Raw genomic sequence first — 20,556 nt, 5'->3', positions numbered from 1 at the left:
AAATGGCGGCCGCGCCGTGAGTCCTGGAGCTGATTTTGGCAAAGGTGGCAGCACTTGCGTGCGGCAGTGGCCCTGTGGACCCTATACGATAGGAGGCATCGGACAGGCCATGCCTTCTGTGCAGGGGGATCAGGAGCTGCGCTGATGCCTCAGTCCTGATTGCAGCCTCGCAGAGGAGCATGGGCTTCATGATGAGAGAGGGGCACCCTGCAGAGAGTATCTAGCAGCCTCCTGAGCGGTTTCAGCTAACGCGGCGGGGTCTAGAAGTAGAGCCCTGGCTACCAAATAAGCAGCAGATAATTTTTGTTTTCTCTTTTTTCTGTCTTGGTGTAGGCAAAAGTAATCTGCTGGGCTTGGCAAACTACATCATTAAACACCTGACCCCTAGATGGCGCCCACGTGAGGCTGGAGATGAGAGATGATGGTCACTTGGCAGGGACTGATTGCGGAGAGTGGCTTGGAAGGGGTTGATGGGGGGACTTCTCCCTTCTCATCACTTGAGTTGTAAGGAATTACAAGTGTTCTTTGCCTTAAACCCCATTATTGTATCTGTGCAAATTACCCACACCTCATTTCATATACCACAACCTCTGCGTTAAAATTTATACCCTGCATTATAACAATACATAACCTTTGGTAGCTCATCTATTAAAATGCCAACCGATGCATGAGTTTACCTACTCACATGCCTGCTAACGATCAAAGCTAACTCCTATTAATTGAATCTACCACATAGAATATGGAGTAAACCATGGTGTGGTTTCCTCAAGATTCCAAGATTAATCCCAGTAACCAACAATAAACAAACAAAAAAAAATACTAACCCTGGGTTCCATAGCAGCGTGCTGCCTGGTGTAAAGCACTACAACACCTTGACGGGATAGTAAGTACTATATAAATGCAATTGCAATACAAATGCAATACACAACCTGCACTAATAGTGATATCATAAGGCTCAGAAGTTGGACAATCAAGAAGTTCATACAGGCTGCATTATATAATTACCTTGTACTGCTCGACACTCATACATTCACACAAGACAAAAGTGCTAAGAAGCTTGGCCATCACCCAATACTGTACCAGTCCAAAGAAAATAAACCACTCATCACCAACTGAAAATGCATTGAATAACGGAAGTGATCTGCCACATGCTGCTGGACAATGAAGGATTTTAGTTTAGCCCCTCACTCAAGGTGACAACTAGCGGCATACTATGACTTCTTGAAATCTCACAATGGCAATCAGATATGGGACGAAATTAACAAAGTCCATCCCTGCATATCTAGCCACCATTTCTCCCTTCAACCTATGGCTTCTCGGGACCATTAACTTTCAACAGAATATCTCATAATACACAATCCAGTGCAGTAACCAGGTAAGTGGACTATGAACGTTACAAATACCTGTAGAGCTGCTCAAAGCTGCCAGCTTACCAAAAACCATAAACTGCGCACATGTCTTTCACAATTCTTCATCCGTCACACTGCTATGCACAGAGTCCCATTTCACAAGAACTGCCTCCACTTGTCTTTAAAAAGGACACAGAAATACTTCCCACACAGAATCAAAAACAAAGACAACACACTTCCAACCACACAACTACATGGTGTAGGCAAGCGCCTCAGTGCCCCACATAGGAGTAAGTACTGTATAAATATTACATTAAAATACTAACCGTCTATGTCAGAGACGTTACAAAAATACTTTCCAAGAAGCCAACAAATGACATTAACAGAAGTCTAGTGTCATAATAAATGTGTGAACTCCAGAAGAAAAACTAAGTAAACCAAAGCAATGTATCTTCCAGAGGCAAGCAAAACTTCCTGATATGCACAACAATCTCAAAACATAGGTTCCAGTAGGGTTTCAGGGTCAGTCTTATTTCAGTCTTATTCTTACGACTACCCAAATAGGCACAGAGGTACCAAAAGTATTTCTTGTTGTCGCTATTGCTGCAGCTTTAAAGGACTTTAGAAACGAAATGTGTTAATTTAAGGTACAGTTGGGTTTGTTATTTTTCTCCCTGGGGATTCTGTGCATGTTTATCCATTACATGGAAAAAGGGGGATAGAAGTGGGGTCACCACTTGTCAAACTCTTTTGTATTGAAAGAGAATTTGGCTATCTGAAGTCACATGTCACGTCTGTAAGCAACAACACAAAATTATTTTTGGTAAATGTTTATAACTCATACAAGTTGTAAGAGCTGAGACACAAACACAATTCGTGTTAGCTAGAAAATCCCTAAACATCTACAGAGGTGGGTACCCAGAAATGAAATCCAGTATTTTTAAAGCGCAAACAATTACCCGAGGGTGTCAAGGTGCTGGGGGTCGTCTGGAAGATTAAGCAAGCTATTGCATAGAGTCACATGGTGATGGGCTAACTTGCCGCCGGCGATCGAACTGTGAGCCCCTGTGTTCTGGAGTCAGCTGCCCTGGCCGCTGCGCCACATCTCTTCCCTATGTATAGTTTACAAGTTAGTGATCAGAGTATTTAATGGGAGTGTGTACACATAAATTAATGTGAAAACAAACAGCAGATTTTGCTCTTTTTTCCCCATTTTTAACAGCACAGCAAATAATGGTTACTTGCCTGTGTGGTATTTAATAATCGGTCTCTAAAAGATGGAATTCTGAGCCACCCGATTAGGATTCAACCCTCTAACTATTAGGTTACGTGTAATTCTCTGCAGGAATTTAATAAGCTATCTTACTACAACATTCCGAGTACCCTGTTAACCCTTTGGGTGCGTCGGACGCCCTCCGGCCATCCTACGTCACAGAAGGCGTGTGCGGAGGACAGCCGGGGGTCGTCCGCAGCACACCCACTCGTTAATTCATCAGCACCACGGCGGAATTTGCGCCGCGGTCAAGGGGTTAAAGCTTATGTGATTCTGCTGAAGATGTGCATTAAGATCAGCCATTCTACATGTGGCATATATGTACATACTGACATAAAGCTATTACAATTCAAAAATGTGTAGAAGTGCGTTTTTCTGGCGTTGGCTAAGTAGGTCTCAGTTAGGGCCTGATGCCATCATGTTTAAAATGGATGCCGAATCATGGTGTTCAGTCTGTGTTTATATTTCTCTCCGACACAAAAACCAAGATGTGGTTTGTTTATTTCTGCATGACACTGTCCTCAACGGGCTTGCTTATTGAAGCCCAATTGCAACATAGTTTCAAGGCCTTCCGCTCATACACGGAACTGCATTCATACACAATAGTGTTCTGTTTATGTAACTAGTTTGTTCTGGCATCTCCGGATGACATTAGGTCAGAAGCAGTGAATCAATGTACATCTAGTGGGTTAGTGCTTAGGTGATACGGCTGTGTGACATTTTAAAATGAATTATTGCAATTTGCTGGCAAAATGATCATACCATGCTGAAATTCCAATTTCTGTACATTTTCCTATGCAAGCAAACTGCATATTGTTAATATGGGCATATAAACCTCTGAATCTGTGAGTGAGCCACAACTCTTTTGATATCTTTTAGATCTCTTCTAGTTATGATGGCTGATTTCTTGCTGATTTTGCTACACATTTGAGACTTTGCATTTTCTGATGCTGCATCTGCATGTATTATTCCTTGTACTATGTCTTTTGAATCTTGTACTAAACCTTCAGGGTTTTTCTAAATTTCTGATCTCTAACTCCCTTTTTAAGTCGATCCTTTCTTATGGACTGTATATTTTTTGAAATGCTGCTTTGACTCTGGTCTCTTGTGACACATTGCATCATACCTTTGAGATTAAGACCATCCCCAATCCACCCAATGTCTAGGCGTGCCTCTGAGATATACATTTCTGAGGGCCCAGCACTCCCACAACCGAATACTTCCAAAAAGATGCATATCATTATTAGCTGATATTGACATTACGTTGATTACTCAACCGGATGATAGGATGTAACACATTGTGCAAATATAAAGTAGACACATTAATTTTGTTTTAGGCTTCATTTGTTTTTATATGCCACGTGCCTTGGCTCAATGGCAAAATCAGTAAAAATGCCATTATGACACATAGGTTTCTTATAGGTTACAGAATTTATATCTGATATTCTTGCAGCATATCTTCTAGCTAAGAGAAAATGATTTGATCTCTTAATTGCATCTCAGTGGAGAGCACCAGTCCGTCTTCACTTTCTAACTGCATTCATAGATGTAGACTAGTCTGTTACTCGATCTATCATGATTAAATCACCACCAATGAATGTTTAACAATGCTCTGCAGTGCACCTCACTCATAGAACCAAGACACCAGCTGGGTCAGCAAACTATGCCATTTGGTTTTGAGGACATTAACAGGAAAACAGTTGCCCAAGACCCACATTCCAATTTAAGTTAAAATTTGTCTGAATCGGAACATTAAAATGGAGCTGGAAAGAGTTGTGAAATGCCATTCTACGTTACAGGCACAAGCAGGGGTCACTTAGCTTATGGAGGCTAAGGTTTAAAATTGCATGCTTGTAATGTGAAGGAATAAGCAGAACATAGGCAGCCGGAGCGCATAGAGTGGCCGGTGGATTGCCATGTCAGTGCAAAAATGGAGAATTGGTGTTTAAGAAAACAGGTCGGAGAAGTTTGTTTGCAGATATTAGTAATCTCACAAAATAATTACTCCAGTAAAGTGCACAAGGGCTTGTGGTATTTTATCATGGGTGAATGGGAATGGGTTTCTCTTCCAAACTGGTATTTTAGTTTTTTGGGGGTGAGAGGACAGAACAAAAGTACACAATATCCCTTGTTGGATTTGTATGCTTTGTAGGAGGAAATAGATAAAACCTTTATACTTTTAGCACTTCATGCATCTTTTCATACTTCACACTGTCCCTTTTTAGTAAGACCATCCTGACTGTCAGGCCTGCATTTGGCATATGTTTAAACGTGTCTATATTTATGTGTGCTCCTGTAAACTACGTGACACAGCTTCTGAGGTATGAGCGCCGCTCACCAATCCATTACCAGCTTTTCCCGAACTGATACTCTTGGGTCCAGTAGCGCTATATAAAACCTTGGAAATAAATAAATAAATAAATAAATAAAATACGAACATTTAATTTTCACAATGCTTATCACCCTGCCTGCCACTGATACGTCTAACACTCCCAATGCTGTGAATGCAAGTCGATAAAAAGCACTTCCACATAAAAGCCAACATTTTAGGACAGGAAAATGGTGGATAAAAACAATAAATAAAAAAGACATATATAACAAATTGTGAGACAGTATTTTCCACATTGACTTCTATTGTATTGTAATTGCATTTGTATAGCGCTTACTACCCTTGACGAGGCGTCGAAACGCTTTTTCAGCTAGTAGCACGCTACTGCGGGACCCATAGAGGAGTATTATTATTAAATTAATTTGATAAGGCGCTCAGCTACCCGGAGGTTGACCGGCGCCATAGGACCACACGCAACAGAGAGAACCACGTCTACTGGTTGAATAGCCAGGTTTTGAGGCCTTTACGAAAGATCTTATGGCTGGTTTCATGCCAAAGAGAGGAAGGTAGCGAGTTCCACAATACAGGGGCCAGATAGGAGACGGAATGTCCGCCCATACGTGACAGTTTGAACCTTGGAACTTGAAATTTGGTTTGCGATGAAGAGCGAAGCGCACGTGTCGGAAGATAAGACTGGACTAAGGAACATAGATACAGGGGTGCTATGCCTTGTTTGATTTTGTGCATATAGCATAGGGCCTTAAATTTGGTCCGTGTCTCTATCCTAAGCCAGTGAAGATCCCGGAGAGCACCTGAAATGGGCGATGATTTAGGCACAAGGGAAAGCATTCTAGCCGCCAAGTTCAGAACCACTTGTAATTTGCGAACTGTCTCCTTGTTGGCTCCTAAATACAGGACGTTACCATAGTCCAGCCTAGACATGATCAGGGCTTGAATCACGTTTTTTTGGATGGGACCAGGCAACATCCAGAGTATTTTACTGAGCCATTTTAAGATGGTAAAGCAAATTGATGCAGTCTAGACTACTTGCTGTCTCATAGACAGCTGATCGTCGAGTATCACGCCTAAATTGCATGCAGCTTGCACCGGTTGGGGTAGTTTGACCAATTCTGGCGGCCAATGAAGTGGGCCCCAGAGGTCTTTATTTTTCCCAGGATCAGAACCTCAGTCTTTCCACCATTTAACTTAAGCCAGTTTGTATGCATTCAGCGGGCTCTATTTTTTGCAGCCCTACCTGTACAGATGACACAGTGAAGGGTTTGTTGGAGGAAAAAGAAAAAAGAAGCTGGGTGTCATCTGCATAAGAAAAGATAGATAACCCAGCTTCTTCCCCAATAATAGCTAGAGGACTGACATAAAGATTAAATAGCAATGGCCTAAGAATTGAGATCCTATGGTACTCCATATGGAGAATTATAGGTCTTGGATCTAGCAGTAGGCGGAAAAACCTGAAAGGTTCTTGCAGTGAGAATTTTTTTTATCCATTCTAGAGCTGGGCCAATTATCCAAATGGACTGGAGTACCTTTAAAAGAACTTAGTGGGACACCGTATCAAAAGCGGCACTCAAATCCAATAAAATCAATCAATCAATCAATCAATCAATCAATCATGCCATTTGTATAGCGCAGTACTCACCCGGGAGGGTCTCAAGGCGCTTGGGGGGAGGGGTATGCTACTGCTCGAACAGCCAGGTCTTGAGTTGTTTCCTGAAGGCGAGATGGTCCTGGGTCAGCCGAAGGTGGATGGGGAGGGAGTTCCAAGTCTTGGCAGCCAGGTAAGAGAAGGATCTTCCTCCGGCGGTGGCTCTTCGGATGCGTGGTACGGCTGCGAGGGCGAGGCTGGTGGACCGTAGCTGGCGGGTGGGCGTGTAGAAGGTCAGGCGGTCGTTGAGGTACTTGGGGCCCAGGTCGTGGAGAGACTTGTGTGCGTGGGTGAGGAGCCGGAACGTGATACTCTTGTCGACGGGGAGCCAGTGCAGGTTCCTCAGGTGGCTGGAGATGTGGCTGCGTCGGGGGACATCCAGGATGAGTCGGGCGGAGGCGTTCTGGATGCGCTGGAGTCTTTTGTAGCTTGGCTGTGGTTCCGGCGTAGAGGGCGTTTCCGTAGTCCAGTCGGCTGGTGACGAGTGCCTGGGTGACATAAAATGAGTGCCATCTTTTCCCCTTTGTCCAAATGCTGCTGAAGTGTTTCTGTAACTCCTAGGAGTGTTGACTCTGGAGTACCCAGCTCTAAAGCCTGATTGAGACACATGTAAGATTTGATGGGTTTCCACATACTGCGAAAGTTGTTGATTCGCATGTTTTTCCAAAATTTTAGAGAAAACGGGTAGCAAGGAGATCGGGCGGTAGTTTGACGGTTCAGCCGGGTCGGCATTTATTTTTTTCTAAAGTGGAAGAACCATTGCGTGTTTCCATTCGGGTGGTAAGGTGGCTTCTCTCAGTGATGCATTAAGTAAATCCCTAATAAGTATCGAAGCGTTGGGTTATAATTTTTGAAAAATGTGGACAGGAAGCAGGTCATTAGGGGAGCCTGATTTAAGATTATTTAGAATGGAATTAAAAGAAAAAGAGTCTAATGGCTGCCAATTAGTAATACTGTGACTAGAAGCAGAGTCAGGCGTCCCATTTGGCGTGATATAGCCTAAAAAGGGCAGGGAGTTAGTTAATGGCTGTTCGACATTACCTGTAGTTGTACTTAAATCAGCATAAATCTTCTCATCTTCCTCAATAAAGAACTTCGCCACATTTTCACAGTGTGTTTCATCTAATACCGGGGAGCTCCTGAGAGCTCCTTACCTATTTTAAACAATACTTTAAAATGTATTATGTGTAGATACAATAGTATTGCTCGCATGTTCAGCACGAGCAGCTTTACACAGAGCGTTGTATTCTCTCTTGACAAGTTTATAGCTCTGCTTGGATTCAGGAGCGTAATCTTTTCTCCAATATCCTTCCAAAGCTTTGCATTTGATTTTTTCGACTTTCAACTTTTCTGTAAACCAAGGAGCAGGAGGACGATGATCATTTAATTTCTCACAGATGTTGTGATCCAAGTGAGGATAGTATCTGCATCCAAAATTCTTGTGGAAGAAATAACCGGAATATTACTTGCAAGATGGAGGTTGAGAGAATCAACATCTAATTTCTTCCAGTCTCTGTACTTAGAGTCGGGTACGGAGGTGAGAGGACTGTTCAGCCGCGAATCAATCACCACCTTAAAACTGACCAGTTTTAGTGTTGAATTAGTATAGTGAAACATGCAAGTAAATTTTAAGTGGTGGATATGTTAATCAGTCATTTGGATTCGGAAGGAAAGAAGAGGAAAGAAGGTTTGTATTTATATAGCACTTTTAACCCCTGATGGGGTGTTGAAGCACTTTTTTGGGAGAGTAGCACGGTACTCCGGAAACCCATAAAGGATTAGTGGTGAATTAGTATGGTGAAATATGAAAGTAATTTGAGTGGTGGATATTAGTCAGTTATTTGGAGTGAGAAGGATAGCGGAGGGATAGAAAGGAAAGAAAGGTTTATGGATGTGTAAAAGGGTTTTTGGAGGGCAAGAGTCAGAGGGAAGAGTTTAGAAAGGTTTGTTTTGGGGATCGGTATTGTAAAAGAGGTGTCAGATGATGCAAGGAGGGGTAGAGTAGGAGAGAGTCAAGAAAGGGTTATTTTGGGGAACATAGTAGTGGTATGGGAGAGTGGGTGTAGAGGATATAATGATAGATGGTATAGGCTGAGAAATAGGGTTGTGCATTGGAAATGCTAAATTAGAATAAAGTGATAATTATATAGATCCATAAGTACATTGAAAGTATATAGATGCATAAAGGAAGTAATTATAGGCAGATTAAAGATTTTGATAGAGGTACGGGATGAGAAACAGAGTAGTGCATTGGATATGCTTTTTCAGGAGAAAAGTAACAGACACACAGATCCAAGTACATGGAGGTACATAGATGCACAATGGAAGCAAGTACATGTAGACCAAAGATGATTTTTTGTGTATTTTTTGTTGTTTTTATAACAACATAATTATTGTACATGTTTATACAAAGCAATACACAAAGATAGGCACGTATCTATAGTGAAAATAAATGCTTATATACAGAGCGACAAATACATAGGGTGTTTGAAGCAAATGCAATTTCAGGAGGGAGACAGCAAAAAGAAAGCAATTTTCGGCTTGAAAAATCTAGTCTCACGTCTAAATCGGGTCTACTGACATGTATGCTTCTAGTCTCGTTCAACACACCATCTTCTTTAGTTGGGTACACCACGGAGATTGTGAGGAATCTCACAATGAAATAAAAATAACATTTACAAAGCCTCTACCACCCTACGGTGTCTAGGCACTAACCACCGGAGGTGAGCATAAAGAGAAAAGAAGGTCGACTATTCACGCTGAAAATTGAAAAGCCATGTTTTAAATGCTTTACTAAAAGCAAATAGGTCATTTATTTTCTTTAAATGGAGGGGCATGGAGTTCCATAGTTTGGTGGTGCATAAACCAAAACTTGTCGCCCCAAGACAATTTTTTTAATTTAGGTATTACTAGATGGAAAACTGAGGATGGCCACAGCAATCTAGACAAATAGGGCTGAAAGCGTTGTCTAAGATCAGACCCCCCGGATATTGCGGCAAAAATTTGCAAATTTAGCGGCACAAAAATTGGAATTTAGCGGCACAAAAATGAAAATTTAGCGGCATTATTGCGGCACTTTATTTTACTCTAATTCATTCCTTTTCAGCCCTAAATCAATGGAACCTGTGTTAGCATAGTATTCCACTTTGAAATAGGCATACGGTTTCTGCAGCTCTGCAGAAGCACAGCTCAAATCTACCTGGACGTCACTGAGTTGGCTGTGGGCCCCAAAGCACTAAGTTATAGCAGCAAGACAGGACACCTACGTCACATTCTTTGATTTCATTTAGGCGCTAGGATGCGGGTCATTATATTAAGAACTGAACAAAGTCTCCACTGGCCTTCACAACAAAATTTAAATGTTTTTGAATGTTGTCAATTAATGCCAACAGACTCTATTCTATACAAACCACAAGAATAATTTAACAAATGACAGTCATTTCATTTAGGTGTACTCGGAAATATCACCCCAAATATGTATAAAACCATTTGATGCAATAAAACCACATCTGAAGTTTAAATCACAAAACAAAGTATGCAAAAATATATCCCTCCACAATTGTATGCAGATTGATATTCCAAAACTTGAGGCATGAATTACAACAATAACATCGCAAGGTAAAACACAGGATCAAACCAGGGCAACAATTTAGCTCAAACTCAACGTGCTGCTTTAAAGGAGATGTTGTCATCGTTTCGATCTCCATACACACATTTCAAACATAACAGTTCAGCTTTTAATATTTAGTTTCACATAGTATAAATGACTTTGGGGTGACTGTCGAGGTGTTTCCCTCACCTGGGCCTCCCAGCGTTAGGTCGGGCAGAGAGAAGGCTGGGTGAAGGGCAGCAGGGGCCGGTGCAGGGCCTTTAAAATGTAACCCAGGAATGCATCGCCGAACCGGAGCTAGCCTACCACACCGGTGACCGTCGCAGACAGTGTCACACTAACCACACACAAAAAAACCCGCATTTCTTCTTACGGTTACTTCTGGTGGTGGTGGGCGGCCGGGCATTGACTGGCCGGCTGGCATGCCTGTCTGCCTTTATTGAATAGGCGGAAAAGCCTGCTCCTGCCTGCATTCGACGTCGGGCTAACACGGGGCAGGCACAGTGCAGGCGAGTGTGCAGGGGCGTGGCATTTTAAAAGAAATCTACGCACACGCTGCTTGCTGCACAGCACTGCCATATCCCTACAGAATCATATCCGGCTCCCTGCCCAATCAGTGTCCCGCGGCCCGTCCATCAACAGCAACAGGCAGCTCTCACGGTTGTACAGCGCCGTTCACGTGGTGACGTAGGCGCTTACTACCAATAAAATGACTATTTTTTTTTACCTGCCGGGAGACCTTTTTTTGCGGCCGGTTTGGCAAATATTGCGGCCATCGCGATTGAAAGCTGATTTCGCGATTTTTTCGTGAATCGCGAAATGCTGGAGGGTCTGTAAGATAGACTGGGTGTTACATTGAAAATAAGTACTTCGTAAGGTAAGTAGATCGAATAGGCGTAAGTGTACTTAAGTAGGTTTATTGGCATAAGTTAGGTAGTAAGGAAGGCCCCACCGGGAGCAGCATCCAGCTGCTCAGCCCCATTCACTCAAACTGACCACACATTCAAACCATGCATACACGAACATTCTAATGACATCACACACACAGGCTGAGCAGCAGGGAAGGAGAAGACCAGAATATAACACTGGGCCGGGCCAGAGTTTTGCAATGCCTTGAACATGATGCAGAGGGCTTTACGGTCAATATGCTGTTTAACTGGCAGCCAGCAAATCTGCACCAGAGCCTGCGATGCGGACTTCTGTTTGGAGAAGCCCAACAGCAAACGGCTGTTGTACTTCAGAACTTTAAATTTCCACAGAAATCTTCTCTGAATATTGGTTAATAGAGCATTGCAATTGTCCAATCTTGAGAGAACAAGAGAAGAGAGCACGATTTTTTGTAGCACTTTTGGAATAAAAGATTCATCACTTCCAATCTAAATCACCAGTATACGTCCCTTATTACATAGGGAAACATGCTGCTTCTCTCTCCCCCATCGCTATCTAATGTCCCTTACCTGAGTTTCTCCGGTTACTCCTTGACTGAAGCAGCATTCTATATAGCACACCGCCCCTTACTAAAGGGATTATTTGATACAGCTAATTTCCATGGCTACTCAGTGGTTCAAAGTCATTGGACACCACCACTAGCCAGTCCTGGATTTTAAACCAACAGCAGTTTCACAGCTGGGCTAAGACCCGAAAAGCAGCGTGCAAATGTTTAAAAACAACGTAATGTCAGGTGATGCCGAGTCACAAGACAGCATACATGCCAATCGACCCGATTCAGGCGGGAGACTACCGATTTTTCAAGCCAAAAATGGCTTTATTTTAGCGGTCTCCTGCCTGAAATTTCATTTTCTACAAGAGAAGTCAATGGGGAATTTTCATTCTCCCGATTTTTTATTTAAAATCTCCCACGTCTCTGTCCTAAAATGTTGGCATGTATGCTTGACAGCTACCTGTTTCCCAAAACCATCATCCAAATTTCAAGTTTCATCCTCACTACTAACACAACTTCCTGTACTGCCTCGCAGACATTTCGCAGTGCTTGCCAGTCTCGGACTCAATTTTTAGATCGATCTGCAAGCTGAAATCTGCTTTCCATAATTCCTCCACGTTGTAGAACTTGTGTAAGCATATCATTCATACTGTAACATCACCCTTCTAATAACTGTTCCCTTCCACCTGCACAAGACCGGTGCATTCACCTCTCTGCAAAGCCTGACTGTTCGACCGCGATACCCTCGCTGATGAGCTCGCGAATTTTCTGCGGAGTCACCACGGGGGACGACAACTGTCCATTCGAATTTTCATGTTTCCCTCCAGCAGTGCTGGACAGCGCCATCTTGAGCGTATCTTGTACACCCCAGGTTCAGCCACTAACCCAAAGACGCAACAATTCACTTCCGGCGTCACAAAAGTTCAGCTTTGTAGAAACAGAAGAAAGACTAGAAAAACACTAGCAAAATAGTTACATGTACGTTACCGTATATGTAAATAGTTTCTATTTATGTGTTTAAATTGCATTTATATAGCCTTACTACCCCTAACGAGGCGTTGTGGGAGATTCCTGGATGATTATAAAGTCAAACAATGATATCATTTAATCGTTCTCCCTCTAAGAAAGGCAAATTAAACTGACCTCTACTATTTGTTGTAAACTGTATTGTATCCTAGTTGCATTGAAATAGCGCTGTCTAAATCTCAGGAACCGTTGATTCAGTGGTAATTAAGAATTAAGGTGACAGGAGTTAGGTGTTATTACTAGAGCAAGTTAATGTATGTGGAACAAGCATTTGCAATGCAATAGGTCTCGCATTTATTTATTTTATTTATGCATTTTTATATAGCGCGGACTTTACCCGAAGGCGTCAGAGCGCTTCACATTAGGAACAGGAATGAAACATAATGAGAAACATTACAAAAGAACAGATTGCAAAAACATACGTTACTTACATAAGGTAATAGTGATAATTGTGAGCAACCAAAATACATGAGGTAGTAAAAACTGTGAGCAACCAAAATTACATGAGGTAGTAAAGGTAATAGTGACAATCGTGAGCAAACAAAATACTTGAGTAAAAATTGTGAGCAACCAAAATACATGAGGTAGTAAAGGTAATAGTGACAATCGTGAGCAAACAAAATACTTGAGTAAAAATTGTGAGCAACCAAAATACATGAGGTAGTCAAAAGTGCACAAGAGGAAATGAAAGTGACAAGTGTGCAGATTATAAGAGAAAACAGAGTATAATTTGAGGTATAGTCCTGCAATAAGTGCTAGACACTCAGGCTCAGGAACAAGCGTTACGTGGGCAGGGTGGCACTTGTGCAAGTATCAAAGGTAAAGACATGTGAGAGGTAGCCGCCGTGTGTTGCAAGGGCAGAGTGGTGTGTGCATGTTACAAAAGGGCACCGAACAACAGTACATGTAAAATACTGCAAAAAGGCACACCTTCCAATCACAGGCATTCACTGGGAAGGCACATCCATGGTCATGGAAAGTAGAAATTATCAGTAGTGGGAAGTCTTCCTCACAAATAGCAAGAGGACGTGAATTACTTTTGGAGGTGTCTCTGGAGGAGGAGAAATTCGAGGTCCCTTTTGAAGGCCTGGGAGGAGGCGGTGGTCCGGAGCTGAGGTGGAAAGGAGTTCCAGATTCTCACTGCGTTGCCTGAAAAGGATTGGGCCATTGTTCTTTCCTTCTTGAAAGTGGGAGGTTCAAGCAGTAGATTCTCCGCATTGCGTGAAAGTCTAGAGCCACCAGAGAGTTTCAGTTTATTCGCCAGGTAGCTGGGAGATGAGGAGTGCAAGGCTTTGTGGGTGATACAGGCAGTCTTATAGATAGCTCTAGCCTCGAAGGGAAGCCAGCGGAGGGTGGATAACATCGGTGTGATGTGATCGCTTCTTTTGGCCCCATAAATGAAACGAGCTGCTGAGTGGAAGACAGACTTAAGTGGGGACAGGTGAGATTTGGGGAGGCCAGTAAGTAGAGAATTGCAGTAGTCTAGTCTAGAGAGGACCAGCGATTGCACCAGGATTATAAGGTCCTGCTCCGGGAAGAAGCGACGGATTCCCCAAAGAAGGCGCAGTTGGTAGCGAGCAGATTTTGCAATAGAATTGATGTGGGGAGTTAGATTGAGTTTTTTGTCTAGAATGACACCAAGGGATTTTGCACTGTCGACAATGATGGGTTTATTGTTTAGTAGATTCATCTGATCCATCCATGATTGAACCGGGGGAGGAGAGAGTGAGGAGGAGAAGAGGAGGAATTCAGTTTTGGAGGGATTCAGAATCAATTGATGAGTTGACATCCAGTTTTGAATGGAGTCAAGAGTAGATCTTAGGATGGAGAGATCATGAGTGGAGGCAACCTTGAGGTAGAGTTGAGTGTCGTCTGCATAGAGATGATAGTGAATCCCAGATTTGCTTAGGAGGTTTCCCAGTGGTTCTAAGTAGAGATTGAATAATGTTGGTGCTAGTATCGAGCCTTGGGGAACACCTTGACCCACCGCCACAGGAGAAGAGAGACTGTTCGCTATTTTGATCATTTGAGATCTGTCAGAGAGGAAGGATGCAAACCACTTAAGCACAGTGCCCTCCATGCCCATTCTCTGTTGAAGAATATTGAGGAGGGTGTTGTGATTAACAGTGTCGAAGGCTGCGGAAAGGTCAAGGAGAATTAGCAGACAGGACCCCCCTGAGTCGAGTATCCTCAGCGCATCATCAACCACTTGCAGAAGGGCTGTTTCAGTGCTGCAGTTTTGGATGAAGCCGGACTGACAATTGTCAAGAAGATCATTGTCCTTGATATGATGAGAGAGTTGTTTTGCTACACATCTTTCTGTGATCTTCGCAAGAAAGGGAATGTTAGTGATGGGGCGGAAGTTGTTGAGGTCATTCGCATCAGCAGTGGGCTTTTTAAGCAGAGGGGTGACCTGCCCAGTTTTGAAGGAGACAGGAAGGGAGCCTTGCCAGAGGGAGAGGTTGATCAGGGTAGTCCAATAGGAAAGGGAATGGGTATAGAAGTCAAAGGCAATGGCACTGGGGATAGGGTCAAGAGAATGGTTGGAGGGCTTTGTTTCCCGTATGCACTTGAGAAGGGCATCTTCAGATATGGGGTCAAAGCTCTGCCAGATGGCTAAGGATTTGCGCTCCTCTGGAGGTGTAGGATGAGCCACCTGATCCACAAGTGCTTTCACTTTTTCATCGAAGAAAACAGCGAAATCCGCTGCTCTCTTTGAAGAATCCTCCACCTTAGAGGTTGGGGGAGAGCAGCTCGGAGCCTTGATGAGATCGAATAGTTTTTTGGGTCTATTTTTGGCGGAGTCAAGGAGGGTTTTGAAGTGCGTTGCTTTCTCAAGGAAGATGTGTTTGTGGTACTTGCATCTTGCTGTGCGAAGCATGGCTAAATTGTCATTAGAGGGCAATTGTCTCCATTGCTTCTCCAGGAATCTTAGCTTCTTCCTTTCATCATAAAGGGATTTGTTGAACCAAGGTGCTGAGGGAGTGGGCCTTATCCTTTTGCTTTTGAGTGGAGCGACGTTATTAATTTCAGCTGCAAGAACTGTGAGGCATTGGGAGGTGAGATCGTCAACAGCTATGTTCGGGTCTAGTCTTGGAAGAGATAGCAAGGCTGATTCACAGAGGGGACCGATATCAATGTTTTTGGCATCACTGAACCAGGAGATGGCCCTCTTGGGTTGGCCAAGAGTTATAGAGTGTGAAAGTTGAAGGGAGAATGGGATGAGGTGGTGGTCAGACCAGTCTACATGAATTGGGGTAGTAGTAGAAAGCATGCCTGCTTTAGAAATAACAAGGTCCAGGATTGCGCCTTTGGAGTGGGTTGACTCAGTGCAGTGTTGGATAAGATCATTTGCAGAGAGGAAGGTGGCCAGTGAGTTCGCAGAGGAGTCATGCGGTGCGCCCCAGTGGAGATTGAAGTCACCCACGATGGTCTGATTGTCACTTTGAGAGTATTGGTCGCTGATGAAGTCTTTGAGATCTTCTATAAATGAAGAGCCACTACGAGGCGGGTGATAAATGATATGGAATCTGAGCGGTGAACGGTGTTGCAATTGAAGTTCAAGAGAAAGGCATTCAAAGGTGTGGGGGGAGCTGATAGGAGACGCCTTAAGTTGGAGGGCGTTTCTGAAGATGACTGCAACACCTCCCCCCGTGTTTTCAGTTCTGTCATTCCTAAATATGGAGTAACCTGTGGGTATTAGGAGATCAAAAATAGCGTGAGAGGTATCTTTGAACCAGGTCTCTGTCAGGAAGAGCATGTCAAGATTGTGAAGGGTGATGGTGTCAGAGATTTCAAGTTTGTGTTTTACTGCAGATCTGCAGTTGTGAAGCATACAGCGCAGCTCTGTCAAGACTGTTTTGGTGACGGGGGCACTTGGGCTCTGAAGAGTGATCGGGATATTGTACATGTGCGGGGGTGCTCGGGAGGGTTTAGGTGGACGCTTTGTTCTGACAGAGGTGATGGTCGGAATAGTGTAGACAGTGGGGTTGCTAGGGTATGCCTGTTGAAGAGGGGTGGCGTTCAAGGGCTTGTGCGAGTTAACGACGTTTGCAGATGAAAGGTTGAGCTTGGCTGTGTTGGGGTGAGGGGGCGAGGTGCAACTCCGGGGAAGTTGGGAGGGAGTAGAGGTGCATGGAGGGGTGGAGATCTTAGAGCATAGAAGTGAAATGGCAACTGTAAGCTGGGAGATGGAGGTGATCAGGGAGCCTAGCGTATTTTCCAGTGAGAAAGAGGTAGAACATGGAAGGTTGGGTGGCTCCATTGAAATAAGGGGGGGTGGAATTGGTGGTGGATGGCAAGGAGAGGTGGGGGGACAGGAGGTGAGTCGGGGGGTGGGGTTCACAGGTGGGGAAAGGTGGAGGTTGGGAGCGGGAGTAGGTGAATTGGGGGTTAAGGGAGAGTTGTCATTGTTGGTGTTGCCAGAGGGAGAGGAATTAAGGATAAATTTAGAGGGAGAAAGGTGCGAGACACGTCGGTAGGGAAGAAGGAGGGGGGAGGCCTGTGTGGCGTCATGGGAATGTAGGACGTTTGGGAGGAAAAGAGGAGCAGCGGTTGCGGAGGTTCTGTCCGTTAGGAGAGGTAGCAATGAGGGAACTGTCATCTGGCAGAGTGAGGGGGGTTGGGAGAGAGGGAAATTGAGGAGGGGAAGTGGTTCTGCTGGGCCCGAGGGAGGGAGATGGAAGGGGTTACTAGGAGGGGAAAGGGGGTAGTGCGGCAGAACTGGAGGAGTAGGAGGGAGGAGAGAGATGCAGTGGGAATGTGGCACAAACGGGGTGAGTGACGAGGGGATGATGGGTTGGAGAGGAGGGATGGAAGGAGGGCTAAGGGGAGCATAGGGAAAGTTAATTGGGGGAGAGTGTTGGAGGGGAGGTGGACTAAAGAGGGGGGTGATGGGAAGAAGTATGGGGGAGGAGAAGAAGGGGGTGTTGGGAAGAAGTATGGGGGAGGAGAAGAGATTGGAGAACCGTGATAGTGCAGATGGGACGAGGAGCGTGTTAGCTAGTGGTAAGGCTGAAGTAATGTGGGAGGGTACATACTGTGTGGGGGGAGGAATAGGAGATGAGGTAATTAGGGGGGGGGAGGGAAGAGGGCCGACCTGCGCTTCTCGAGAGTGCAGCCAACTGGAGTGAGGTGGGGTCGGCGGAGGAGAAAGGGAGTAATGGGTGGTGTTGGAAGGAGAGTCAGAGGGAAGCCCGGTTGCAGGGAGGGGGAGTAAGGAGGGGAAGAGGTGGTCAAAGAGTGAGAGACAGGAGTCTTTGCCTTGGATCATGACAGTACCGTTGTTATAGAGTGAGATAGTGAGGTAGCCATTGAAGCACCCAGAGGGGGAAATTTTTAGTTGTTTTCCATATGGGATAGAGGAGGAGGAGGTGACGTTAAAGGAATTGTAAAAACTGTTGGACCAAGAGGGGGTGTCGCGAGTGAAGAAGATTAAGTCGTTTTTGAGCCTCCCAAGACGACCATTGTAAAATTGATCCACAAAAAGGGAGTCTGGGAAACGTTCAATAATGTTATGCTTCAGTCGTTTTATTGTAGCTTTAGACTGGTCGGGAGGATAATTGATTTTGTAGCAATTGGCTCCAGACTTAACTCGAGAGGTGGCCATGTTGAGAAGATGAGGCGAAGGAGGGTGGGAGAAAGATGAGAGGGGTGATACTGGGAGAGCGGTAGTGAGGAGAAATAAGAGGGCAAAAAGGGGGCGCATACTCCGGGTTAATGTGCCGTCAGGCTGTAGAAAGGCCTAAACGATGCAGCTGGCACTACTTGCTACGCAGCTGTAAAAGGCCTAAATGGTGCAGCTGGCACTACTTGCTGCGCAGCTGTAATACATTTGTAATGCATTCACACGAGTTTCTTTTATTTATGTTTTAGGTTTAAAAACATTAATTAAAGGCATTGTCATTTACAATACCAATAGCTTAAACTCTCCCACATGCCAGACTTATTGCATTGCAATAAAGCAGACATGCCAACCCTCCCGATTCAGGCGTGAGACTACCGATTTGAAGGCTAGTCTCCCGCCTCCCGATTCCTACAAGCAAAAACCCGATTCCTTGGGGGTTTCAGCTGACAGGGCTTGGTATTGTATAAAGTGCTAATTCTTCTAGCAAAGAGTGGCGATGCAGGGGCTCTCGAAGGGGTGAAAAACCAACAAAGCGTCATTAACAAGGGAATCGTCTTTTAAAGACCTGCAAAGTACTGGAGGGGGGGGGCTGTCTCAGCCTGGGCTGCCACAGGGGGGTGGGGGGTGCATGTACTGCCAACAACCTGCCAGGCCAGTGTACAACACTTGCATCACCCTCTCTCTCCCTGCCATTGCGCTCCATGCTTCTGAAAGGTAAGACAAAAAACGTGCATTTGCGTTTCAAATGTCCGATCCTGCAGCAGCACACATCCAAAGGCCATACATGACAGTAACCCGATTCAAGGCCCAAATCTCCCGTTTTTTTTTTTTATCTCCCACTTTGCTCTCCTGAAATGTTGGCATGTATGATAAAGGACCCTTCTCGATTGCTTGTTAGATTGTAAATATCAGAGGAAGAAACTGCGACGTCTCCTAAGTAGTGATAAATAGTGCAGTGAAGAAGATGCGTAAGTGTTGTAAATTACACAGGCACAAAGTGTGAAGTGAGAGTTACATATGATCTGAGCTATAAACACTAACAAAGCGCTCCAACACCTTTCTCTCTGTGATTACACTGTTGCGGCTCAGGAGGAGGAGCAGCGGGGGGGGGCTATTTCAAGCCCTTATTGGTGATTTGAGTGTGCATTCTGGCATTGTGTAATGTCATTGCTATCTTTGGCCTAATAAAAAATACTCCAGCTATAGTAGGGCCTTGGCTTCACCTTCTGGTGCAGGGCGGGCTGTGCTTTATGGCAGGCATGGAGGGAGGGAGGGATGGTATCGGCTGCAACTCCGGCCTCATACACTGCCCCTGCTATTACTAGTGAGCGAGAGGCGCTGAGGTGGTGGTATTGGTATCGGTGGTGGTTGTATTGGTATTGGTGGTGGTGGTATTGGTGGTGGTTGCGGTATTTGTATTGGGGGTATTGGTGGTGGTGGCATTGGTGGTATTGGTGGTGGTGGTATTGTTGGTGGTGATGGTATTGGTGGTGGCTGTATTGGTATTGGTGGTGGTGGTATAGGTATTGGTGGTGGTATTGGTAATGGTGGTACTGGTATTGGGATAGTGGTATTGATGGTGGTGGTATTGGTATTGGTGGTGGTGTAGGTATTGGTGGTGGTGGTACTGGTATTAGTGATGGGGTATTGGTGATGATGGTATTGGCGGTGGTGGTATTGGAGGTGGCATTGGTATTAGTGGTGGTGGTATTGGTGATGGTGGGGGTACTGGTGGTGGTATTGGTGGTGGTGGTATTGGTGGTGGTGATATTGGTGGTGGTGGTATTAGTGGTGATGTTGGTGGTGATGTTTGTATTGGTTGTGGTATTGGTGGTGGTGGTGGTATTGGTGTTGATGGTGGTATTAACTGTGGTATTAGTGGTGATGGTGGTATTGGTATTGGCTGTGGTATTGGTGGTGGTATTGGTATTGGATTGGTGGTGGTGGGATTGATGGTGGTGGAGGTACTGGTGGTGGTATTGGTGGTGGTGCTGGTATTGGTGGTGGTATTGGTAGTGGTATTGGTGGTGGTATTGGTAGTGGTGGTGGTGTTGGTGGTGGTGTTGGTGGTGATGGTGGTGGTTGAGGTGTTGGTATTGATGGTGGTGGTGGTATATTGGTGATGGTGGTATTGCTGGTGGTATTGCTGGTGGTGGTATTGGTGGTGGTGGTATTGGTAGTATTGGTATTGGTGGTGGTATTGCTGGTGGTGGTAACTGGTGGTGGTAGTGGTGGTGGT

The 20,556-nt window shown here is 44.7% G+C and overlaps 1 protein-coding gene across 1 annotated transcript in view; it reads right to left on the bottom strand.

The window, feature by feature from the left end:
* ZC3HC1 (zinc finger C3HC-type containing 1) overlaps positions 1 to 12,550 on the bottom strand; it is a 124,669-nt gene extending 112,119 nt beyond the window's left edge. Inside the window, exon 1 of the mRNA XM_078677600.1 lies at positions 12,375 to 12,550. Within this exon, the coding sequence (XP_078533726.1) occupies positions 12,375 to 12,511 (137 nt within the window). The 5' untranslated portion in view covers positions 12,512 to 12,550. The remainder of the gene's footprint in view (positions 1 to 12,374) is intronic.
* Between the last annotated feature and the right edge of the window lie 8,006 nt (positions 12,551 to 20,556).

The sequence above is a fragment of the Lissotriton helveticus genome, chromosome 1_1 (assembly GCF_964261635.1).
Source record: "Lissotriton helveticus chromosome 1_1, aLisHel1.1, whole genome shotgun sequence".
Lineage (NCBI taxonomy): Eukaryota > Metazoa > Chordata > Amphibia > Caudata > Salamandridae > Lissotriton > Lissotriton helveticus.
The sequence above is the reverse complement of the archived record's forward strand: the minus strand, read 5'-3'. Positions and strand labels throughout refer to the sequence as shown.